This window comes from Lotus japonicus, chromosome 3 (assembly GCF_012489685.1).
Source record: "Lotus japonicus ecotype B-129 chromosome 3, LjGifu_v1.2".
NCBI classification, from domain to species: Eukaryota; Viridiplantae; Streptophyta; class Magnoliopsida; order Fabales; family Fabaceae; genus Lotus; species Lotus japonicus.
Genome location: NC_080043.1, coordinates 41,606,152 through 41,631,666, shown reverse-complemented (window position 1 = coordinate 41,631,666; position 25,515 = coordinate 41,606,152). Strand labels below are relative to the sequence as shown.

The window sequence follows — 25,515 nt, the reverse complement described above, 5'->3', positions numbered from 1 at the left end:
CAAGTCAACTTAACGTTCACCTAGTTTTATCCTTATTACTTTTAAACATTTTTTTTGGTACATCCCTTAAACTTATTCTTAAATATGATGAATAGATAAAATTTTGGTAATGTTTTTGTTCGCATCAATTCCCTTAAATTCCCACAAGAACATGCTACCATGAGCATCCAACATTGTTGGGCTCACATAATTGACAACATGACTATAATTTATATTTTTAAATGAGATATTCAAATTTTTTACAGTTAGTAATTAATTTAGTAAATAGTATAAAAAAATATTAATAACTAATTAAACATTTTATTATATTTGTATACTATTAATTTATAATAGTATATATATATATTATACTATTATAATTTATTTATGTAAAATAATATTATAATATAAATACTTTAATAATATACTATAAAATATTATTATATTATAATATACAATAATATTTCATTATAATATTTTCTATATCGATTTTATTTGACCATTATAATATGTAAAGTATAATATAATATTATAATATTTAATATTATAGTAGGGTCACTGCACTGCCTATATAAGTTTGGTTTGGGTTTGACAGTAGTATAGCAAAGCCACATAAAGCCAAGAAAACTATCTTAATATTTTGATTGTTATTCTAATGGCTCTCCTCCAAATTACTTCTCTCCCATTTAGCTTTGCTAAATTGCCTTTACCTCGCGAAACAAAGTCTTCATATCTAGAAAAGAGAAGCTTCAATCTCCATGGTGGAACTCAACCCAAGGCATCATTTAAAGTTTATAATACTAATCAAACAATTACTCGTCGATCTGCAAATTTTGAACCTTCAACTTGGAGTTATGATTATATCCAATCATTGAGTACTGAATATAAGGTATGCTTTTATTTAAAAAAAAAAAGAGTATCAGGTTTTTTTTCTTTCATATTTCTCAATTTCAAAAATCGCCATGAAAATACAAATGCTTCCCTATGATGATCAGGCTAATGTCTTCTTGATAAATTAATATAGGAAGAAGTTTACAAAAATCAAGTAAGTGTGCTAAAGGAAAAGGTGAGGATGATGTTTTGCAAAGTAGAAAATGAGCTTGATCAACTTGAATTTATTGATTTATTGCAAAGACTTGGAGTGGAGTATCATTACCCGAATGAAATTAGAAATGTCTTGGACAATATCTATAAAACAGAAAACTCGAATAATGAAGAGAAGAATTTATATGCCACATCACTCAAGTTCAGACTCTTAAGACAACATGGCTATGATATATCTTCAGGTTTGTACTACTTTCCAGTATTTCACTTAAGAAATTTATAAAAATGATGGTGTATTTATGTGCGTAATATTTTTTTGATGTTACAGATATTTTTATTCGCTTTAAAGATGAAAATGGAAATCTCAAGAAAAGCGAGCACGCTGATGTGGAGGGATTGCTATCATTGTATGAAGCCTCATTTCATTCATTCGAGGATGAAAATATATTGGATGAATTAAAAGATTTTGCCTCCAAATTTCTAAAAGATTATTTGAACGAGGGTAAAGGTGATTATACATCAGATCTAATCAATCATGCTTTAGATTTTCCATTACATTGGAGAGTTCCTAAGTTCGAGGCTCGGTGGTTCATTAATGTGTACCAAAAAAAGGAAAACATGATTCCTGATTTACTTCAGTTCGCTAAATTGGATTTCAACATTTCTCAAGCAAACTATCGAGAAGAACTCAAGGAATCATCCAGGTGACATGTCAATTATTTCATTCATACATTACAGTTGATTTTTGATTAAAATCCACCTCAGAGTCATAATTCTTGAATCATATAAAGTATTTCATGTTTCTTTTTCACAAGTTTATCATACCTATTTCTCATAGTATGATACTTATATTGCGCTTTTATATTATATCAAAATCAAATCAAAACTATTTTTTTTTTACTTATACTAAATCTCATAACTCTTTTCCTTTTGTAAATTATTTAAGATGGTGGAATCAAGGAGGACTTGGAGAAAAGTTGAGTTTTTTTAGAGAAAGGGTTGTTGATAACTACATTTGGTCCTTGGGAGCAAATTCAAGGCCGGATCTTGATTTTTTCAGAAAACATATGACAAGGATCATTTCCTTTATTACCTTAATTGATGATGTTTATGATGTGTATGGTACCTTGGAAGAACTAGAGCGTTTCACAGAAGTAATTGACAGGTTAGCATAGTCACTCCTCACTAATGGTCCATATATATCATTTGTAGATTTTACACCATCAATAATTACGACTAATATTTATTTTGTGAATATAGGTGTGATCTAAGTTCTGTGGATAGTCTCCCAGACTACATGAAAACATGCTTTCAAGCACTCTATAACTTAGTCAATGAAATGGCTTCCGAATATCCAGAGAAGAACGGGTACAATATTAATATCACTTCATACCTAATGAAAGCGGTAAGAATTTTTTTATCCAATCCCTCTTAGTTATCAATTTTCGGTTTGAAGTTGCACACCTAAAAATTTGTTTTTAGTTTATTAAGAATGTTAATTGTTAACTTGTTTGGTCAGTGGGCAAATCTATGTAAAGCATTTTTAAATGAAGCGAAGTGGTACCATAGTGGATATACGCCAAGCTTTGAAGAGTACATACAAAATGGAGTGACTTCCTCAAGTGTGCCTCTTTTACTCACTCATTCTTACTTCTTAATTCCAAATTCATTCAAAGAGGAGGAGATCAAAAATTTGGAAGAGTACCCAGACATAATTTGTTTTGCGGGCAAGATTTTCCGCATGGTTAATGATATTGGAACATATAAAGTATATTACCATTCCCATTCTCATTCTTTGCACAATCAATATTATCTTCTCTCTAATTTTTTTACCACTTTAATTTTCAGCGTGAAGATGCGACGGGTGATGTTGCTAAGTCACTTCAATGCTACATGAACCAAAGTGGAGCTCCTGAAGCAGAAGCTCGTGAGCATTTAACATCGGTGATACATAAAACATGGAAGAAGTTTAATGAAGCGACTCATAATTCTTCTTTCTCCCAAGGTTTTAAAAATACTGTTAGGACCTTTGTAAATGTAGCAATATGGTCGTACCAGCGAGGAGATGGCTATACTATTCATGATCCTGAAATTCAGAGTCTCATTCGATCATTGATGGTTCAACCCATCCTTCCTTGATACATAGAATTAGTTTATGGAGTACAATATGTAATCTGAGTTTTGATTTAAAGAATAAAGGCTTAATTGCACTTCTGATCTACCTTGTACTGTTCGGGTGATTTTGATCTCCCTAGTTTTTTTCGTTTAATTTTAATCCTATAATTTTTTCTAATTAAACAAATTTAGTCCAATTGTGAATTTTTTTATCCAATAACTAACTGTGTTTGATGACTAGACAATACTTTCATTTATTTAGTAACACAATAGCATTTATTATAATTGATGAACGCATTATCGTGATGCGTGTCAAAGTATTTTATTTTGAATACATTTGGTGCTGAACACTAGGATCGATCTTACAAGGACTTAATAAACAATTGATTGAAAAGAGAGTAAACAAAAACAATTAAAAGGGGGAGGGGGTGGTTGATTTGATTGCAATGTAAGCAAACAGAAATTAAAAAAGATTTCATTCTAATATGAGAAAGCGTTAGTTCTCGGATTATAACATTCAAGTGCCAACAAACCATACTTGTTTATAAAAGGTTAATTCAACTTTTTGACATGTCTTTGAGTTGAATCCCAACTCACAATCATGAGATGGAAATCCTGATTCACCACTGAACAATCCTTCAGAATATGAATACTTCAAGTTAAGAAGCTTGACAATCGCCGCTTCAAAGTACAAGAACTATCTATGGTCACATAAATCTCAAAGCTAACAACCGATCGGAGTTAGAGATCTATGTTCTTAGAGAAAAATTTCACAATCAATTCATCGTCTCATCATAAGTTAAAGAATCATTTAGCTGACTCAAATCACTTGGATATTAATTTAAACACAATTACTTTGAATTCGTAAATCTTCAAAACGAAAATAATATTCAAGACAAACAAGAGTTAAAGAACATATATCAACTTGAATAGAAAAACGGAATTTATTAAGAACTGAACCTCAGGTTTGGAGACACAAGAATATTAAAAATCCTAAGACTAACTAAGGAGTTTAACAACTCATATTAAAGCTATGAAAATAAGGATTAAAGAGGTAGAGATAAGATCAAGTGTCTAACAAAAGCCTAAACCTCATTTATTTATACTAATCATCAACTTCACCTCCAAGTAAACTTCCTCTCAAAGTAATATCTTATCTAATTCAGAAGCTTGTGTCAGCTAATGCAAATCTCGGCCCAAAGGGATTAAGTGGTTCATTGCTCAACTGGCCCAATAAAAATGTTGACAGATCTTCTAACTTCGGAGCTGTACGAACCACTGTAGATGGGCAATAGAATTGTGTAGTGTTGTTGTTGCTGCTTTTTTCTTATTCTCTGGTTTTTTTTTCTAGTTTCCTTGTACTGGTGTTTAACGCACAAGGTCTGTTCCTTTTCTTTTTGTCTTGCTTTTGTTTCTTTTTGTTCCTTTTTAATATTGTAAGCTACTATGTACTTGGCTCATAGTTTGGGTTAGCCCTTAGTGTGTTCTTTTTATATAATTCCATTTTGGTTTTCTGAAAAAAAAAACCTAACAAGCAAGAAATGCTTGAAACCTCACAAAAAGAACCAGGCGAATGAGTAGCTGAATGGATTGCGTCAGGAGAACCAAGCAGCTGAGGGATAAGAAGATTTTATTGGGGGAATTCTTTTGAACCGAGAGATGTATGGAACAAATAAGGAATTATAAGGTGTAACGCTTTGATTTCTCGAGGGTCACCAGTAACAAAAAACCCACTAAATTTGTTGCAAACATGTTAAATTCGAAGGCTAATTAAGCCATTATTTCAAAACAACACCAAATGATTCAAAAAGCATATATACTCAGGTTCCACTGAAAATTTCAAACGTTAGATTCATAAATCTCTAATTTCATGTTTTGACTTATAACAACGTCCTTAACTTCTTTTGTCATGAAATGCACAAATTTCTCTAAAGATCTTAAATCTTGATTTTTCAGGAAACTCAACGTCTATATTCCCTATCGTCCAAGGAACATAAGTCTGGTCTGAAAAAACGTATCCTTTAGAGATAATTTGACCAGTCAAGGAAAGAACCATTACACACACTTGGAGAAGCAAGTATTATTCAATGAAGAAGCAGAAGAAAGACCTAAGTTATAAGTGGCTACAAAAAGGCTAGTTGAGCAAAGAATAAAGTGAAAGAAGAACGATGTCAAAAAAAGTCACATCTAACAACTCTCTACCAATTCTAACCATTCACTGAAAGAGAAAATATCCACGGTAGAGAACCACACCTAACACTTGGATGACTTTTTTGCAAGTCTTCTCTAAAGCAAAGTACAACAACGGGCAAGAGCATTAAATGCAAAGCAAGTGACCTTTTGTACTATGGAAGAATTGGACGCTCAAGCAGTAGACGATACAACGTCTCATGACCTAAAGTGAGGAGTATTTAAAAAAGACTTAAGATCTGAAGGAAATAACAATTCTTTCAATCTCTTCGGAACCTGAACAACAAGTAAAAAGTCTTGAGAACCTCGTTGTTCATCATCAGAGCACCTACTAGTTAAATCTTTTCTCTGAAATACACTTAAGTTCCTTAGTATGAAACTTTGTACACACTAGTAAAAGAGTAACTTTTTCTTAATTGATATTGCTCTTTTACTTTCAAGAACTCGTATCCTTTAAAACCACAAATTTACCCTTTCTACATCATTATTTGTGAAGAGAAGCCTTTCAGAAATGGCAACATTAGCAAGAAGAAGAGGTGCACCTAGCAGGATGTAATGACTCTAAAGACACTACTGACGAAGAAGAAGGGGCCAATGATAAAGGACGCTTCTCTTTCATGGCCTCTGTGGACAGTACAGATAGATGATGAAGAAGATGAGGTACAATATGAATCCCTTGATGCTGAATATGATGAATTACTTTCTCACTCTCATTCTTTATCATCCATGTAAGATCAAGTTTTGATCCAGTAGTACAACTCTATGTTTTGATGATTACATGTTAACTATTATGTATGGACAATTATGGTACTCTAACGATGTTTTCTGAGTGTTCTAATGACAGGCCATGACTCTGGTCTTATTTCACATAATTCAGAAGCACTTTGCTAAAAGAGTAACCTCTGCAACGCTTTCGCACGTACTATGTTCAATTTGAACAGTAGATCAAGCTTCAGAAGATCTGAAGATCATAAAGCTCTTATATGGATTCAGCTCACTAGAAGCTCTGAAGGATGAGAAGCTCTGAAGGATCAGAAGCTCTGAAGGTTCAGAAGCTCTGAAGGTCCAGAAGCTCTGAATGTCCAGAAGCTAAGTAGTGAAGACTCTGAAGTCCAAGAGTAAGCTGGCTCTGAAGACCAAGTACTTCTCCTCTGAGTCCAGAAGCAGAAGGTACAAAGGTCAGAGGATCCAAGCTTCCTTCTGACTCTGATCATCAAGCTTCACAAGTTCCAATATGAAGCATCACTCTGATCAGAAGTCAACAAGGATAAAGGTCATGTCGCTATCCAAAGTACAAAAGCAATTGTACCATTCCTGACGACCTTGCCTAACTGATTCAGCCACAGCAGAACCTGGAAAACCCAGATCTGCCCTCCAACGGTAACATTCCATGCAAACTTCCAAACCTAATTCCTTGGAGTATATAAAGAGGCTGAAGACGAAAGATTCTTTTGAAGAAGAAACCTTGTAGAAGCTCACGCGAAATCAAATATTCTCTAAAAGCATTCTTTCTTCACATTGTATTAATTGTGTTTACTATTAGCTTTCGCGTGCTAAGAGAGTGAATCTTAGTGATAGCTAAGTCAGTGTATTGTTAGTCACTTTGCAGGTAGCAAGTGCAGTTGTAACAAACTCTGATCAGTGGATTGCCTTCATTATAAGAAGGAAGAAATCACCTTAACGGGTGGACTGGATTAGCTTGAGGGATTTATCAAGTGAACCAGGATAAAATCATTTGTGTGCTTTCTTTAACTTTTATCTCAGCACTTTTATCTTTGGTGGTTGAAGAGATTTAATTGAATCTCAAGTGGGTCGAGTTTTAGTTTTAAAACGCTATTCAAACCCCCCCCCCCCTTTCTATCGTTTTTCATACCTTCAATTGGTATCAGAGCGCAAGTTCTGATTACCACACCTAACAGTGTTCAGTGATCCGGGCCGGTGTGAAAAACTAAAACGGCTGCCACGATTGAAGCGCAAAAAGATGTCTACAGTGCAAAGTCTCCTATGTTTGATGGGCAAAGACTTGAGTACTGGAAAGACAGGATTGAAATTTTTTTCTGGGCTTTGATGCAGATCTCTGGGTTATTATAATGGATGGCTATGAGCGTCCAGTTGATGGGGATGACAAGAAGATCTTCAGAACAGAGATGACTGCAGAGCAGAAGAAGCTTTACTCACTGCATCATAAAGCTAGAACTATTCTTCTCAGTTCTATCTCTTATGAAGAATATCAAAAGATCACAGATCGTGAGTATGCTAAGGGTATCCTTGATTCCTTGAAGATGACCCATGAAGGAAACAAGAAGGTAAAGGAGTCAAAGGCGTTGGCCTTGATCAGAGAGTATGAATCCTTCCAAATGGAATCCAGTGAGTCCATTGAGGACATGTTCTCCATATTTCAGTTACTCATTGCTTGAATTAGACCTCTCAACAAGAGTTACACAACTGCTGATCATGTCATGAGAATTCTTAAAGGCCTTCCTGAAAGCTGGATGCCTCTGATAACTTCCTTGGAGCTTGTAACACCCCGACTTTCGGGAGTCACAATTAGTACTTATTAAATAAAATGGAATTATTTTACAACAAGAATTTAATAAAAGCGGGTATATTTTTTTTTCGTTTGCTTTCCTTCCAAAACATTTCCAAAACCTGATATGTGTACTCTTACCCAAACCCTTACATCCGGCCTAGACAAGGCAAGCACCCGTTAGTGACGACGGATGTTCAAGACATATAAAATATACAGTGAAGTAATGTCTTAACCGACAACAAAGTTCAGAATGCGATAGCACCCTAAGTCCAATATACTTCCTACAATCCCCTAACTGGAGATTCGCAGAAGAGTAATGCATCAGAACCTACCCAAGACCAAAGTAAGTAATACAATTATCCCTACGAGCTTCAACCAATGACGGTAAGCTTCTCTACCCAAGGCTCTAGCCTTACATCTAACTATTACTTCCACAAGTCTTCGGTTGGTTCACTCACTCCAAGGAAGTCTCATCGTCAATCAGTCCAATCACCTTCTTGCAGCAATCAACAGCTCCTCGGAGACACACCTGTTAAGGCCTGGCAGTTTGCCGACCGCCCAAACACAAACAAAGCAAACAAGGCAGAAAGGGTCAACTTCCTAGAGTAATGTAATATAAGTCCTAACTTGATTTAGCATAGTTAAGTAGCGTGTGAATAATAATTAGACACAACATAAGTCAATCTCTATCCTTTGAACGTCAAGTCATCAATCGATATGTATCTTCATTTCCTTGTCAGGGCAGCATCACGTCTCACTAATGGAAACGCACGACTCAGCGGTCAATCATCTAGCACGATGAGCTCTATATTCTCTAATCAACAAACAGATAACAGGATCAAGGACTAGCCCCTTAATCGATCCAAGTAATAGGAGTTAAGGTCTAACCTCTTAAGCAAATAACAAATAGTATGACTAAGGTCAATCCTCTAAATCAACTAACACATAATAGGATTAAGGTCCAGCCACTTTAATCCAAGGACAAATAATATGATTAAGGTCCAACCACTTTAATCAAATAGCAAAAATAGGATTAAGGTCCAGCCACTTTAATCCACAAGCAAATAATAGGATTAAGGTCCATCCTCTTTAATCCATAAGCAAATAATAGGATTAAGGTCCATCCTCTTTAATCCAATAACGAATAATATGATTAAGGTCATACCCCTTAATCAAGAGTAATTAATAGGATTAAGGTCCATCCTCTCTAATCGATGGATAAATACTATGATTAAGGACAAACCTCTTAATCAAAGAATAATTAATAGGATTAAGGACAAGCCCCTTAATCAAGTCATGCAGGTATGCAAGAGCTAGCAAACCACGATTCGTCATCCCTCGGATACGTGTCTAGCTATGGTTCATGTCTCTATCGTTTTTCCCTAAGGTAAACGTCGGTCCTTTGACCAATCACTTCACACAAGGAGTAGCACCTGCACTTAATGGCGGTTCTACTCATAACGGCTCCTCTTCATGATGTTCACAACTCGAATCATTATCTTTCCTCGAACCTCGAATCTTCGACCCTTCCCATTTTCGAACTCATTTCATATCCTAAGTTTCCCTCAAAATGGGTTATCTTTATTATTCAAAGTGTTCTATTTTGAGTTAATTCATTATGGAATTTATTCTCAAATCAAGTCTTATGCATTCATTTGATTCAAAATCTAACAAGTCAAAAGATCAATATCATCCTCAAGTTCTCTTTCCTGAGAAAGCCTCGATCCATCACGTCAGCAGTAGCTCAGACCTTCCGTCGGGTCCTACTTGCTAATTCTTATAACACTCCGCATTTACAATCGATATAATCATAAGGTTTTGGCATAACTTCATGTTTATGCACATACCTAATTCAAGAAATAGCAAATGTCTATCCATTAAAAGAAATAAGACTGAAATCTCAGTAAACGGCCGAAGCCTCAGCAGTCAATAGAAGCATAAGCCTCACATATCAATATCATTTAACAATTGCCGATTCTTCGACACCTAAGCATATAGCTAATAGCTAGGAGAGTTGCCCTTACCTTAGCCAATTTCATTACTAAGCTGCAACTCCAATCCAATCACATCTTTGCTTTCTCATGTTAGCCCGCTTCCTTTTGTCCTTTGGCTTCGTTGCCAAGCGCTTCCGTTATTCGTACCCTTCATAAGTACACATCACGTAATTACTAATTGAGTTAACCTACTAACTCAAGGTCTAAAGCTACGACTTCAGGCAGTTGACTCGAAGCAAACACAAGTTACACTCAATCTCCTTAATGGTTATAACCCATTAGGATTAAACTCAGAAATCAAGGCATGTCGTCATAATGACAACAAAAACAAATAATAATGTTTCAAAGCTTTTAACTTAGTAAATCAACTTTAAAGCCAAATACTTGTATCTTTGTTAAAATAGAAAAGTATACATAACTAGTACTTACTCCTCTCGTTTTCCTTAGAGTTCTCAGTCTCTATTAGAATACTCATTGAGGCATTTTCGCAATACTACGCACACTAAACTCTTCATTAAAACAATACCCTAACAGTTGCATAGTTATGTACTTCATGTGAATCAAAGAATCTATAACTCATACTTAAATCCTTAAACATTTAACCCATAGAAATACGAGTTTTCAAAGCAAACGAAGGCTTCCTAGAGCTTGTAGAGCTCTCGGTCGTGCCCTAACACACAAGGGTAACAAGTTTTAGAATTAATTTTCCAAAAGATCGGGATGTATGTTTTAGAGTCCAAAAATTAATGTACATATAGCATATTTAAGAGAACCTTAAGAATTGAGACTAATGAAGAAATAATACTACCATTTTAAATTAAGCGTTGTAAACTTATGTCCTACTAAGTACTACCTTTGATATTCTAATCATGTATGGCATCATCTACTGATTCACGAATTGCATTTGCTAAAAGTTTACACCTAGGATCAAAGAATTTGAAGTGGTAATACAAATGATTTGGAGTACAATACATAAGAATTCTTCCATTTCTAATCCAATGCCACTTTTGCAAAAATGATTTATCAATTGGTCACATGCCTACTATATTCACGTGAAAGCAAAATTAGAACCTTAATCAACATGAAACTTCTCCTAAGTAAAATTCAAAATCATTTTCAGTTATTAAGATTCAAAGGACAGCGCCAATATAATTGATTGGAAAGCTACTATCCAACATAATAGTTAAATAGCCTAAAAGGGTTTCTTTAATTTCATTTCAGAGTTGAAATTCAAAAGATTAAAAAGAATGGACAATTAACATACATCCATTTTAACATACGGTTTTCAAAATTACAATTCCAAAATACATACACTAAAGTGGAGTTAATATTAAAATAAGGATTGTGATTTAAAGAACTCAATATATATATAGTAGTTCCTTTTCATGATAGAAATCAGTCTCAAACTACTTAGAATTGAACCCTCATTAAGCCCCTAAAAACGTGGCAGTAACAAGGAGTCCTGGAACAAGTAAAAGTTGCAAAGAACTATTCTTATTTTAAAGTATTTTTGATACAATCATCAAAGGTACATGAAGACATGTATTTTCAAGTGCTATACCAAAACTGTCTAAGCAAAACAAAACGAATTATAAGAAGTTCTCTTTCAAAAGTTAAATGCCAAATTTTCCATTTTCCAACTTAATTAGTTAACACCTGGATAAGCTAAAATCCTATTTTCCTCTCCTCATAAAATCTATCATGTATAATACAGTAAGGACTAAAGAACTAATACAATTGAAATTCTCATACCCTTTGCAATTGGACAACCAAAACACTAACTCACACCACACACATCAGACACATAAGGGACCCTATTGATACAAAACTTTTAAGCACAAAGTTCATGTCTTTCTCCTTCTACCTCAAGTCTCATGGTCATGGGACTGAGCTTCTCTTCCTCTGGTCTGGTCGTGCTCTCCCTTTCCTCCAGTAGCCATTGAAACTGAATAATAATAATAAGGGCACATAACTCAGAGAATGGAACTTAGGATATGAACAAGACAAAAGCTAGGGTTTTGAAAAAGGGAAATTGAAATTGACAGAGTATCACCTCTAAACAATGATCTGACTTTGGATTTGGAAAGACGAGGTCGAAAGCTTCAAGAAATTGGCCTCCTTTCTCAGAATAGAACTCGCCGGAGAAGACGGCGGCGGCGGCGGTCGCCGGAGTCACGGGGGCCGATCATCGAATCGATGGAGGGGTTTTGTTGCGGATGATGAGGAGAGTTCAGTGGTGATGTCAGTTTCTCCAAAAAATTAATGGTTCGCCGGAGATCGGGCTTTGAAGGTGGCGGCTAGGGTTTTGGTGGTGACCCTCATGGAGAAGAAAAACAGAACAGGGACAGTGGTAGTTGTTGCGTGAAGGAGGCATGGAGGTGGTGGTGCTCGCGGTTTTGGGACGTGGTGGTGGTGTTGAGTGCAGGAAAGGCTCTATGATGGTGGTATTGTTGCAGGAGGAATAAACTGAAGAAGAAGGAGGTGCTGTGGGAGAAGAGAAAAGAAACGTGAATGAGAAGGGTGAGAGAGAGTGAGCGGTTGAGGGAGTGAATGAAGGGAGAGAAAGAAAAGAAAATAATATCTAATTGTGGGAGTGGGACCCACGTGAGAGATAGAGATTGGGGAAAGGAAAAAATAAATTGGATGAGTAAAGAGAGAGATAAAAATTAATGCTGATTAGGGAAAAGTGGGGTCCTTGTGGAGAAAGGATGATGGGGAAATTTGAAATTTGAATTAGTGATTGAGGTGAGAAAAGAATAAAGGATATTCCTTTATGATAGGCTAACATAGGTAATCAGGAAAGGTGACCTGATAGAGCAGGTCATCTCTTCAATAAAGAAAGAGATAATTAAAGACTGGAAAATCCTAAGATTAAAATAGAATAATACACACAAAAATAATTATAATTTTAATCTTGTATTTAAATAAAACTCTATAAAATTGAAATATTGAAATTAATTATTACTTGAATAATTTTCACGAATCGCGATTAGATTCGACTGAGGAAAATAATATAAAAATAATAAAATATAAACACACCATTAAATAACTATAAGGAAAATATTTCTTAAGTGACGCGGATAATATTCAATCACAAATAATTATTAAAATAATACACGTTACTATAATTTAATGGAAATTAAATGAGTAAACAATCTATCGAATTCCGGGTCTTACAGAGCTCACAAGAGATGTTGATCAGATGAGTCTGGAAGAACTCATAAGCATACTGAAGTGTCATGAACTGAAGCGTGCTGAACATCAGGATCAGAAGAAGAAGTCTATAGCCTTGAAATCCAAATCTAAAAAGGCTAAAGCTCTCCAAGCAGAAGAAGAAGAATCTGAAGAAAACTCTGAGAATTCTGATGAAGATGAGCTAACTCTGATCTCCAGAAAGCTCAACCGCATCTGGAAGCACAGGTAGAGCAAGTACAGAGGCTCTAGAAAGAATAAAGGAAATAATGAATCTTCTTCTGGTCTGAAGAAGTCTTCATCAAAGGAAGTCACATGCTTTGAATGCAAAGAATCAGGGCACTACAAGAGTGATTGTCCTAAGTTGAAAAAGGACAGGAAGCCAAAGAAGCATTTCAAAGCTAAGAAAGGGCTCATGGTGACTTTTGATGAATTCGAGTCAGAGGATGTTGACTCTGATGGAGAAGTTGTTGAAGGACTTATGGCTATTGTCAAGAACAAGGAAGCAGAGTCAAAAGAAGCAACTAACTCTGAATCAGCATCAGAGGAAGATCTAGACTCTGACTATGAAAATGAGGTATTCGCTTCTTTTTCAACCTCTGAACTCAAATGTGCTTTGTCTGATATAATGGATAAATATAACTCTGTCCTGACTAAGCATAAAAAGTTGAGCATAAAAAGTTGAAAAAAGATTTTTCTGCTGTTTTTAAGACTTCTGCTGAACATGATAAAACTATTTCTGAGTTGAAAGAAAATAATCATGCTTTAGCAAACTCTAACTCTGTGCTTAAAAACCAGATCCTTAAGTTAGAAGAAGTTGTTGATTGTGATACCTCTGATATTAAAAATGAATTCAAATATGAAAAATCCTTTCAAAGATTCCTAGCTAAAAGCGTAGATAGAAGCTTGATGGCTTCAATGATCTATGACGTAAGCAGAAATGGAATGTGTGGCATTTGCTATTCTGGACCCAATAGAAATGAGCCTCCTATGCCTAAGGCTAAACCTTTTCATGAACATTTTGTACCCTCTGGTACTATTTTGACTGAATCATTCCTGCTAAAGTTGTTAAACCCTCTCGTAAAAAGGGAACTCCTTCTATGCTTAAATGTCATGCTCAAATCCGTTTATGTTATCATGTTGAGAAACCCAAGATCATCAGAACCTCTGGGGTAACTAACAAGAAAGGACCCAGAAAATGGGTACCTAAGGATAAGATTATCTATGTTGCAGATATCCTTGATCGCTCCACTGAAACACCAATCATGGTATCCGGACAGTGGATGCTTGCGTCACATGACGGGAGAAAGGCGTATGTTCCAAGAGCTAAAACTTAAGCCTTGAGGCAAAGTTGGCTTTGGTGGTAATGAGAAGGGTAAAATTGTTGGTTCTGGTACTATTGGTGTTGATAATAGTCCATGCATTGATAATGTTCTGTTTGTAGATGGCTTAAATCATAACTTATTGTCTATAAGTCAATTAGCTGACAAGGGTTATGATATAATCTTCAATCAAAAGTCTTGCAGGGTTGTAAGTCAGATTGATGGCTCTGTTTTGTTTAACAGCAAGAGGAGGAATAACACTTATAAGATCCGTTTTCTGAGTTGGAAACTCAGAAAGTAAAGTGTCTTCTTTCTGTTAATGAAGAGCAATGGGTATGGCATAGACGATTAGGGCATGCCAGCATGAGAAAGATTTCTCAACTGAGTAAGCTTGACCTTGTCAGGGGCTTACCCACTCTGAAGTTCTCTTCAGATGCTCTTTGTGAAGCATGTCAGAAAGGAAAATTTACAAAATTTCCTTTCAAGGCAAAGAATGTTGTTTCCACCTCAAGGCCATTGGAACTTCTGCATATCGACCTTTTTGGACCAGTGAAAACTGAGTTTATAGGTGGTAAAAGATATGGGATGGTCATTGTTGATGACTATATCCGCTAGACCTGGGTAAAATTTCTATCCCGCAAGGATGAGTCTCATTCTGTGTTCTCTACCTTTATTGCCCAAGTGCAAAACGAGAAGGCTTGCAGAATTATGCGTGTCAGAAGTGATCATGGTGGAGAGTTTGAGAATGACAAGTTTGAGAGTCTGTTTGATTCCAGTGGAATTGCACATGATTTCTCTTGTCCTAGAACTCCTCAACAGAATGGGGTTGTTGAGAGGAAGAATAGAACTCTTCAAGAGATGGCTAGAACCATGCTTCAAGAAACTGACATGGCAAAGAACTTCTGGGCTGAGGCAGTAAACACAACATGTTACATTTAGAATAGGATCTCTATCAGACAAATTCTGAATAAGACTCCTTATGAATTGTGGAAGAAAGTAAAACCCAACATTTCTTACTTTTATCTTTGATGTTTGAAGATATTTGTTAAAATCTCAAGTGGGAAAATTTTTAGATTGAAAACGCTATTCAAACCCCTCCCCCCCTTTCTATCGTTTTTCATACCTTCAATTGGTATCAAAGTGCAAGTTCTAATTACCACACCTAACAGTGTTCAGTGATCCGGGCCGGTGTGAAAAACTGAGATGGCTGCCACCATTGAAGCGCAAAAAGATGTCTACAGTGCAAAGCCTCCTTTGTTCGATGGTCAAAGGTTTGAGTACTGGAAAGACAAGATCGAAAGCTTTTTTCTGGGCTTTGATGCAGATCTCTGGGATATTATAGTGGATGGCTACGAGCGTCAAGTTGATGGTGATGGCAAGAAGATCTCCAAAACAGAGATGACTGCAGAGCAGAAGAAGCTTTACTCACTGCATCATAAAGCTAGAACTATTCTTCTCAGTGCTATTTCATATGAAGAATACCAAAAGATTACAGATCGTGAGTATGCTAAGGGTATCTTTGATTCCTTGAAGATGACCCATGAAGGAAACAAGAAGGTGAAAGAGTCAAAGGCGATGTCCTTGATCAGGAAGTATGAATCCTTCCAAATGGAATCCAGTGAGTCCATTGAGGATATGTTCTCCATATTTCAGTTACTCATTGCTGGAATAAGACCCCTCAACAAAAGTTAAACAACTGCTGATCATGTCATGAGGATTCTTAGAGGTCTTCCTGAAAGCTGGATGCCTTTGATAACTTCCTTGGAGCTCACAAGAGATGTTGAGCAGATGAGTTTGGAAGAACTCATAAGTATACTGAAGTGCCATAAACTGAAGCTTGCTGAACATCAGGATCAGAAGAAGAAGTCTATAGCCTGTAAATTCAAATCTTAAAAGGCTAAAGCTCTCCAAGCTGAAGAAGAAGAATTTGAAGAAAACTCTGAAGATTCTGATGAAGAAGAGCTAACCTTGATCTCCAGAAAGCTCAATCGCATCTGGAAGCACAGGCAGAGCAAGTACAGAGGCTCTGGAAAGACTGAAGGGAAGAATGAATCCTCTTCTGGTCAGAAGAAGTCTTCATCAAAGGAAGTCACATGCTTTAAATGCAAAGAATCAGGGCACTACAAGATTGATTGCCCTAAGCTGAAAAAGGATAAGAAGCCAAAGAAGCATTTCCAAGCTAAGAAAGGTCTCATGGTGACTTTTGATGAATCAGAGTCAGAGGATGTTGACTCTGATGGAGAAGTTGTTGAAGGACTCATGGCTATTGTCAAGAACAAGGAAGCAAAGTCAAAAGAAGCAACTAACTCTGAATCTGCATCAGAGGAAGATGCAGACTCTGACGATGAAAATGAGGTATTCGCTTCTTTCTCAACCTCTGCACTTAAATGTGCTCTGTCTGATATCATGGATAAATATAACTCTCTCCTGACTAAACATAAAAAGTTGAAAAAGGATTTCTCTGCTGTTTCTAAGACTTCTGCTGAATATGATAAAATTATTTCTGAGTTAAAAGAGAATAATCATGCTTTAGTAAACTCTAACTCTGTGCTTAAAAACTAGATTCTTAAGTTAGAAGAAGTTGTTGCTTGTGATGCCTCTGAATTTAAAAATGAATCCAAATATGAAAAATCATTTCAAAGATTCCTAGCTAAAAGCGTAGACAGAAGCTTGATGGCTTCAATGATCTATGGCGTAAGCAGAAATGGAATGTGTGGTATTGGCTATTCTGGACCCAGTAGAAATGAGCCTCTCATGCCTAAGGCTAAACCTCTGTATGAACATTTTGCACCCTCTGATACTATATTACCTGAACCAATGCTTGTTAAAGTTGCTAACCCCATTCCTAAGAAGGGAACTCTGTCTGTGCTTAAATGTCATGCTCAAATTCCTTTACATTATCATGTTGAGAAACCCAAGGTTGTCAGAACCTCTGGGGTAACTAACAAGAAAGGACCCAGAATATGGGTACCTAAGGATAAGATTATCTATGTTGCAGATATCCTTGATCTCTCCACTGAAACACCAATCATGGTATCTGGACAGTGGATGCTCGCGTCACATGACGGGAGAAAGGCGTATGTTCCAAGAGCTAAAACTTAATCCTGGAGGCGAAGTTGGTTTTGGTGGCAATCAGTAGGGTAAAATTAATGGTTCTGGTACTATTGGAGTTGATAATAGTCCATGCATTGATAATGTTCTGTTGGTAGATGGCTTAAATCATAACTTATTGTCTATATGTCAATTAGCTGACAAGGGTTATGATATTATCTTCAATCAAAAGTCTTGCAGGGCTGTAAGTCAGATTGATGGCTCTGTTCTATTTAACAACAAGAGGAGGAACAACACTTATAAGATCAGATTATCTGAGTTGGAAACTCAGAAAGTAAAGTGCCTTCTTTCTGTTAATGAGGAGCAATGGGTATGGCATAGACGGTTAGGGCATGCCAGTATGAGAAAGATTTCTCAGCTGAGTAAGCTTGACCTTGTCAGGGGCTTACCCACTATAAGTTCTCTTCAGATGCTCTTTGTGAAGCATGTCAGAAAGGGAAATTTACAAAAGTCCCTTTCAAGGCAAAGAATGTTGTTTCCACCTCAAGGCCGTTGGAACGTCTGCATATCGACCTTTTTGGACCAGTGAAAACTGAATCTATAGGTGACAAGAGATATGGGATGGTCATTGTTGACGACTATAGCCTCTGGACATGGGTAAAATTTCTATCCTGCAAGGATGAGTCTCATTCTATGTTCTCTACCTTTATTGCCCAAGTGCAAAACGAGAAGGCTTGCAGGATTCTGCGTGTTAGAAGTGATCATGGTGGAGAGTTTGAGAATGACAAGTTTGAGAGTCTGTTTGATTCCTATGGAATTGCACATGATTTCTCTTTTCCTAGAACTCCTCAATAGAATGGTGTTGTTGAGAGGAAGAATTGAACTTAGAAGAAGAGCAGAATTTGGACTTTTGTCCAGTATGAAGATGGATCAGAACCTCTGACTATGATGTTTCCTCATCAGAAGATGTCTAGTTCAGAAGGTAACTTTGTCAGATGCCAAGTACCCATTGGTGCTTACTCTAAGACAAGATAGTAAACGTGTGTTAGTTTATTATGATGCCTCGTTCCTTGTGCCCTTCGGATAATCTGTTGTAATGAGTGTAGATGTGCTTATTCTCCACCGTGTGTTATGTGTATTAACTATTCATAATGATGTTCTTAATTTTTAGCCGTTGATTTTACTTTTGTTTTACAATCAACAACGGTTACTTTCTAAAAACCATTACGCACTCATGTTTTCCATCACTCTTGTTTTTCGCTTCTCTCTCCAGTTTGCAAAAACCCTTATCCTCTTAGATTCTCTCTCTTTCGGTCATCCCTCTTCTACCCAAGCCTCCAACCTTCAACAATGGTGAGATCTGAAAGAGCAGATTCCGGTGAAAGGGCTGATTCCGCCGATGGAAGAGTGTTCCCAAGGATGGTAGTGGGTCTTCCAACGGGTCAAGTAGGTCCATTTCTTCGTCCACGATCAACAGAGGCTGCTCAAGCACAAAATCAAGATGCTGAGGATGTTGTTCCTTTTGTTAGATCAAGATTTGATCAGAAATTGCATCTCTATATTTTGATGATTACAATTAAGGTTTTTGAGGATGAACAATTATGGTACTCTAACGTTTGTCTTTTATAGTTGTGACAAACAGGTTCTGATTCTAACCCAAGCCAATTCCATCAGAAGATGAAGACCCAAGAGTAACCAAAAGAGAGTTCTAAAGCTCACCATGTTCGTTCAGAACAGTGGCAAATCCTTCAGAAGTTCTGAAGATAGAAGCTCTCAAGAGGTACTGAACAACCGGAGTCAGAAGTTCTGAAGACCAGATGTTCCAGAAGGAACGGTCCTGAAGTAGAAGACTCAAGTTCTGAAGACCTGCAAGAAGTTGGATCTGAAGACACAAGCTATTCTGGCTCTGGCGTTCAGAAGTTCTGAGGAACTTGCCCAGAAGCAGAAGTTGCAAGGTCAGAGGATCCAAGCTTCCGTCTGACTCTGATCAGAAGCTTCACCAAGGTCCATCTGAAGCACTCCAGATCATAAGTCAGCTGGTGAAAGGACAGGTCACTGTCATAGTACACATCGTACTGTCATAGCCTGTCCGCCACCTACCTCGTTCAACCTAGCAGTCTGATATTACAAGATTGCCACTCCAACGGACAAAACCCTAGCAACGGCTACACCAATTGCTTTGGAGTATATAAGGACTGAACATAGAAGAAAGAAGCTAAGAAACTTTGCTGATATTCTTGAATTCATTCTAACCGATCTCTTAGCGATATTTCTTCACTGTTCTTGAACATCTGAGTTTACCATTAGCTTTTCAGAAGCATTTCTTGTAAACCCAAAACCTTTTACAAACACTTTGTAAACTTCCTTAAGAGACCAAGTTTGGTCGGATCTTGAGAGGATTGAATCAAGTTTGGTTCAGTGTTTAGCTAGTCTTGAGAGGACCGATTGATCAGCGTCTTGAGAGAATACTAGTGAGAAAATCGGTGTACTGTTAGTCACTTAGCAGGTTGCAAGTGCAGTTGTATCATTCATTGATTTTAGTGGATTGCCTTCATCAGAAGAAGGAAGAAATCACCTTCACGGGTGGACTGGATTAACTTGAACTTTTATCTCAAGTGAACCAAGATAAAATACTTGTCTGCTCTACTTCGTTCTCCTTAGCACCTAGTTCTTATCTTTAAGTTTTTCTAAACTTAAAAAGGGGAAACTTTTGTTTAAAAAACTCTATTCAAACCCCCCCTTTCTAGTGTTTTTCGCACCTTCACCTTTATCTCAAAGGAGTTGTGCAGTTACATGTGTTTTCCCTGCATAAGAACTTCAAGTTCTTGCTGAATGACATTTCGACCTCGACAACATTGCTGCTAATGGGGTCGATCTTCGTCCTGAAGTACAGGCTCAAGGTTGGGAAGGGTATTTCGACAAACTACATGGTTCAATCTATATGACAAGCTGGTGAAGGAATTCTGGAAGCATGGTGATTGCAATGAGTATCAAGTTGTGTCTTTTGTTCTGGGCAAAAGGATCATCATCTCAGAGAAATCATTTGTAAGGCTTCTGGGTGCAGATACAAGTAATGGCTACAGATTTCAGTTACAGGAATCAAAAGTCAAGACAAGAACCAAGGAGAAGGTCAACAAGGCTCTATACTCTACATGGAAACCGGGTAAAACTGATTGCAAGACAAAGGATCTTCATTCTGACCCGAGAATCTGGTACAAGATCCAACTGAACTGCATCAATCAAAGACCAAAGGGAAGTTCTCCAGATTATATCAATTTCACTCAGAAGGTGTTGCTTTTCTTCATCAAGGAGCACTCCAAAGTCTGTCTGCCTTACTTTCTATTCTTCTATCTGAAGGAATGCATCCGAAAGTCAAGAACTACTGCTTCACCAAAGTCTGCAATCAAATACATACCTTTTGGTTACTATCTGACTTCTTTATTGGGAACAAATTGATAAATGCTCAGACCAAAGCTGGATGCACTGAAGACCTAACAACTATTGTTGGAGATGTCTTCACTCCTACATCATTGAAGAGGATGGGCTTGATAGAAACAAAAGTTGAAGTTAACCCTGCTACTGCAAAGTCAAGAAGAAGAGTCCCTCTGAAGGATTGCCCTCTCTGGTCAAAGGCTGATGATCTAGAGGCTATTAGGTTCTATCTTGATGATCTGAAGCAGCAAAGCTTTGAGATTGATGTGGATGAATTCTTCAGAAATCTTCCTGAACCTCCGGACTTTGAGTCTCCTAGGAAGAATAAGACCAAGAGAAAGCAAGAGGAACCCTCTGAGACAAAGGATCCCTCTGATGGTGATGATGGTGATGATGATGATGATAATGAACCACCGCCGCAGAAGAAGGCAAAGAAGGTCATAATTGCAACTGATGACCCTATTTTAGTAGTGTTTTTAGGGTCATTTCTTTGTTTGTTTTGAGTCTTTTTCTTGAGTCTCATGTAGTGTTTCATGCATTCTCATGCATTTTTATCTTTCTTTGAGGCTTTACTTTGTTTTGTTGATTTTGTAGTTTTATAGGGACTTTTCATGCATTTTAAGTAAAGTTTAGGACATGCATGATTTTCTTATGTTATATGAGGGACCTCCTTTCTAATGAGCTCTTTGAGCTTCTGGATATTTTCCTTGACTTGTTGATTAGGTTTGCTGATCAGAAACTGAAGGAAAAAGAAGGCCAAGGAGCATGGAATTGAAGGAGGACTTAAAGAGGCTTGAAGAGGAAGTTACAAGAAGCCAAAAAGTCTTTTCCAGCGAGCTTGAGCGCCTAGGCGCTGGGAATTGGCGCCTAGGCGCCAATTGCCTTCCAGAGGCATGTTTTTGCCCTGGAATTGGCGCTCAGGCGCTCTGAATTGGCGCCTGAGCGCCCAGACTCGTTTATTTTGTGTATAAATAAGGCTTAGGCCAATTTCTTTGGGAGTTAGTCATTTTTACTCATTTTTGGATCAAGTTTGAGAGCTGAGGAGAACCTTGGGGCTGTAGGAAGGCTTCCAACTTGTATTCTTCTCAGGTTTTTATTACAAGTTCTGTATGAATTCTCTAGCCATGAGTGGCTAGTTCTCTTTTTTTCTTTGGGTTAAGAGATTCTATGAAGTTTTAGTTTGTTAAATCCTATTTCTATGCATGAGTTCTTGATTTATCTTGTATTTCAATTCCATTATGCATGTTTAGCGTTGGTGCACCCTTGCTATAGGCTATATTATAATCAAATGGAAGTTTGTTATGATTTAGGGACATGAATTGGAATAGATCCTTCTATACTTGCTTCTAGGAATAGAGTGAGGGTAGAGTTTTATTGGCCTGAATATATTTGCTTAAAAAACCTCTTATGAATGATTAAGTACACAAGGAATTGGGCTTATGGGAGAATTACTTTTGTGAGGAATCAACTAGTAAGTCCATAGGCTAAAGCAACAAGAGAGAAATCAAGATGTCACATGCATAGGATGGGTAGACTAAAGTGGATTAGATGATCAACAACCCAAGGAATTTTTCCATCAATTGTTAATTTAAACATTTTCAACATTGCTCTTTTGCAAAACCTTTGTCACAAACATTCAAAACCAATTTCTGAATTTTACTGTTTTAAGAACTTGCAAACTTTAGGCTTAAATCCACAATTCTCACTCACAATCCCTGTGGTTCGATATTATAAAACCCAGGGGTTTCTGTACCCTTGCAGATTTACCAACAAGTTTTTGGCGCCGTTGCCGGGGATTGTTTGTGGTTTTTGGTTTAAGTTGAAGAGTTTGTTTGCTAGTGTTACTAAGCATTGCATTGAATAGGTGTTACTAACCTTTTCTCTGTTTTTGTGATTTCAGTCTATGCAAGGTAGACTTGGCACGGATCCATTGGTGTTTGATCCGGAGCCAGAGCGTACTCTCCATCGTCGTCGAGCTCAGTAAAGAGCTACTGAGATAGCCGCCATGGCTGTCCATATGACGGAGGAGGAATTGCAAGCCCACATTGAAGAAGGAGTGCAAGAGGCCATTGCTCAATGACTTCAAGAGCAAGAAGCGGAGAATGCCAATCGTTCTCTTAGAGATCTTACCTCGGCGGCCATGAGCTACGATTATCCGGGCAGCATAGTTTCCCCCGATGGCACGGGAAACTTTGAGCTGAGGCCGGCATTCATCAACTTGGTGAGCCAAAATCAGTATGGTGGAAGTGCTCTTGAAGATCCTCATGCACACATGGAGCGTTTCATCCGCAATTGCAACACTTATTGAGTTCAAAATGTTTCAGCGGACACCATCCGCTTGAGTTTGTTTCCTTTCTCTTTGAGGGACACTGCTGAAGAGTGGTTGAATTCACAGCCCCAAGGTAGCATTACATCTTGGGAAGATCTAACCGAGAAATTCACCACAAGATTTGTTCCAAGAGCCCTCTTGAGAAAGCTTAAAGATGACATCATGATGTTTGCTCAATCCACCGATGAAAATCTCTATGAAGCTTGGGAGAGGTTCAAAAAGCTCTTGAGGAGGTGTCCTCAACACAACCTCACCCAAGCTGAACAAGTGGCAAAGTTCTATGATGGTCTTCAATATTCTTCGAGGTTTGGCTTGGATGCGGCCTCAAATGGAGAGTTCGATGCCCTACTTCCACAAGTTGGGTACGAGTTGATTGAAAAAATGGATATAAGAGTCATGAACTCTTGTAATGAGCGCCAAGCCCGAAGAGGAGTCCTTGAGGTTGAAGCTTATGATCAGCTCATGGCCTCCAACAAGCAACTCTCCAAGCAAATGAATGAAATTTAAAATCAAATGAAGACGACCAAGGTGATTGGTGGTCGAGTTACCAAACTGGAGTGTGTGACTTGTGGAGGGCCACATGATAGTGAAGAATGCACCGAGACTAGACCGGAGGAGGAAGTGAAAGCCATGGGTCAAGCTTGGAATGAACCGTTCTCAAATACTTACACCCTGCTTGATTGCATCAACTTATTTAATCAGGAAGCATCTTTAAGGGTTCGCAATGTGCATGGTCGCACTGACCTCAGTGAGAAACCAGACCTAGTTGATGAAGACTGGGATCGTCTTTGCACTTCGATGCTTGACCAAGTGGCAGTGATGATGGGTTTCCTTACTGTTGAAAGGGATCAAAGAGTTGAAGCTGCTAGTCAGCGTTTCAGAAGAAGAGAAGCACTGAATGAACAAAAGCTGAGAGATCAACTTTATGCTGCTACTGAAGAAGCAAGGAAGAAGAAAGAACAAGAAGAAGAAGCAGCAAGGTTTGAAGCAGAACAACGTGAAACTGCAAGGTTGCAAGCTCTAGAACAAGCAGCTAGATTACAAGCTGAAGCTGAGGCTCTTAGAAATCAAGCACTTGGAATCATTCCATTTACTGATATTGCCTCCACCTCTGCTCAAGTTCCTCACTCTGATCAAGCTGTTCCGTCTGCTAAAGCTCAGTCAAACCCAAGACATGACCTCATTGAACAAAGACTTGATTCTAAAGAAGCTCTTCTTCAGAGTCTTCAAGAGATGTGCACAGAACTTCTGAAGAGGACACCCAAGCCTTAGTCTTTAGAAACTCTCTTTTCTTCTGTTTTCCTTCTACTATGTTACTATGTTTTCGTATTTAACTATGTTTCTTTTATCTAATTATCGTTTTTCTTTCCTATGTGCTTGCATAATTACTTGTTCATCATTACTTAGTTTTTTACTCATACGCATTAATCAACAAACAAGCTTCTTTTATTAAGAACATCATTCATACATTTGCATTCATACATTTAAAAAGGGGGATTTTTCCTCAATGATCTACACTGCCTACGCATCGCTGCTTTCTCAAGCTCCAGACGATGCTGCCTATACTCTAGTTGGATCAAGCTCTGGCGCACTTCCTGCCTCTCAGGACCCTCCGCCATTGTCTCAAGTGCAGTCTCCGTCGCTTGTCTTTTGGCAGAATTATCCAGCTCCCGCTGGAAGAGGTCTTGAAGCTCCTCTACAAATGCAAGGAAGCCTCTGAGGATGTTGTCCATTTCTGGACTTAGGCCTATGCCTAGTAGCTGGTTTGTTAGACTATAGACACTCGGCTCCTCTGGATGGCGCACGTTGATGAAGAGATCTTCATCAAAGGCTTTCTTCCTTAATTCTTCGATGTATGCTATGAAGGATGCCATTGCAATGTTGATTTCAAGTGCAAATGAGATGTGAAGACTGTCATGCTTTAACCGCTATTTATAAGCTCAGTTCAGTCTCCAGAAGTTAATGTTGAAGCAGTTTCTCGAGGATTGTTTATTGGTAACAGATGCTTACCTTTAACTCCTTGGCCGGTAGTAAGCGTTCCACTCTTTCATTTAATCTTCTGCATACGTATTAATTAAATACGTTTTCTTTAATTATTTTTTCTCCATCTTTTTAAACTTGGACCTTCTCTAAGGGGGAGTACTTTGTACTTCAAGCTAAGTTTTTCACACCCCATGCTTTTTGCTTATGACAAAAAGGGGGAGTATACAACCAGTTTTTGATGTTTAAGCTGTGTTAGTGTGATTTCTTTTTCTTTTGGAGAATTTAAGAGTTCCACTCTTTATGACCATAGATATGTCCGTGGGCATTTGCAAGGAATACTTTTTCACTTCTTCT

The 25,515-nt window shown here is 37.5% G+C and overlaps 2 protein-coding genes, 1 long non-coding RNA gene and 1 other non-coding gene across 4 annotated transcripts; 2 read left to right on the top strand and 2 right to left on the bottom strand.

Moving 5' to 3' along the window:
- Positions 1 to 538: 538 nt before the first annotated feature.
- LOC130744162 (terpene synthase 10-like) lies at positions 539 to 3,162 on the top strand. The gene is made up of 4 exons (XM_057596351.1): positions 539 to 2,188; positions 2,284 to 2,428; positions 2,543 to 2,791; positions 2,872 to 3,162. Exons 1-4 carry the CDS (start codon positions 1,821 to 1,823, stop codon positions 3,160 to 3,162), a joined length of 1,053 nt encoding a protein of 350 aa, XP_057452334.1. The 5' UTR covers positions 539 to 1,820.
- LOC130744163 (myrcene synthase, chloroplastic-like) lies at positions 635 to 1,731 on the top strand. Its single transcript, XM_057596352.1, has 3 exons — positions 635 to 868; positions 1,004 to 1,265; positions 1,352 to 1,731. Exons 1-3 carry the CDS (start codon positions 635 to 637, stop codon positions 1,729 to 1,731), a joined length of 876 nt encoding a protein of 291 aa, XP_057452335.1.
- Positions 3,163 to 11,330: 8,168 nt separating the features above from the next.
- Positions 11,331 to 12,591, bottom strand: LOC130742735 (uncharacterized). Its single transcript, XR_009021258.1, has 2 exons — positions 11,906 to 12,591; positions 11,331 to 11,797 (listed from the first exon to the last, which is right to left on the bottom strand). It is a non-coding gene; the product is annotated as an uncharacterized LOC130742735 (long non-coding RNA).
- A 10,731-nt stretch (positions 12,592 to 23,322) lies between these two features.
- LOC130709601 (small nucleolar RNA R71) lies at positions 23,323 to 23,429 on the bottom strand. The gene has a single exon (XR_009010080.1). It is a non-coding gene; the product is annotated as a small nucleolar RNA R71 (small nucleolar RNA).
- Positions 23,430 to 25,515: the final 2,086 nt, after the last annotated feature.

What these genes read in the sequence shown, in the direction of transcription:
- LOC130744163 (XM_057596352.1), top strand. Translation starts at nt 635, where the DNA reads ATGGCTCTCCTCCAAATTACTTCTCTCCCATTTAGCTTTGCTAAATTG. An exon ending in CATTGAGTACTGAATATAAG is followed by an intron (nt 869 to 1,003) that starts GTATGCTTTTAT and finishes AAATTAATATAG; the next exon opens with GAAGAAGTTTACAAAAATCA. An exon ending in TGGCTATGATATATCTTCAG is followed by an intron (nt 1,266 to 1,351) that starts GTTTGTACTACT and finishes TTGATGTTACAG; the next exon opens with ATATTTTTATTCGCTTTAAA.
- LOC130744162 (XM_057596351.1), top strand. Translation starts at nt 1,821, where the DNA reads ATGTTTCTTTTTCACAAGTTTATCATACCTATTTCTCATAGTATGATA. An exon ending in CTTCATACCTAATGAAAGCG is followed by an intron (nt 2,429 to 2,542) that starts GTAAGAATTTTT and finishes TTGTTTGGTCAG; the next exon opens with TGGGCAAATCTATGTAAAGC. An exon ending in ATGATATTGGAACATATAAA is followed by an intron (nt 2,792 to 2,871) that starts GTATATTACCAT and finishes TTTAATTTTCAG; the next exon opens with CGTGAAGATGCGACGGGTGA.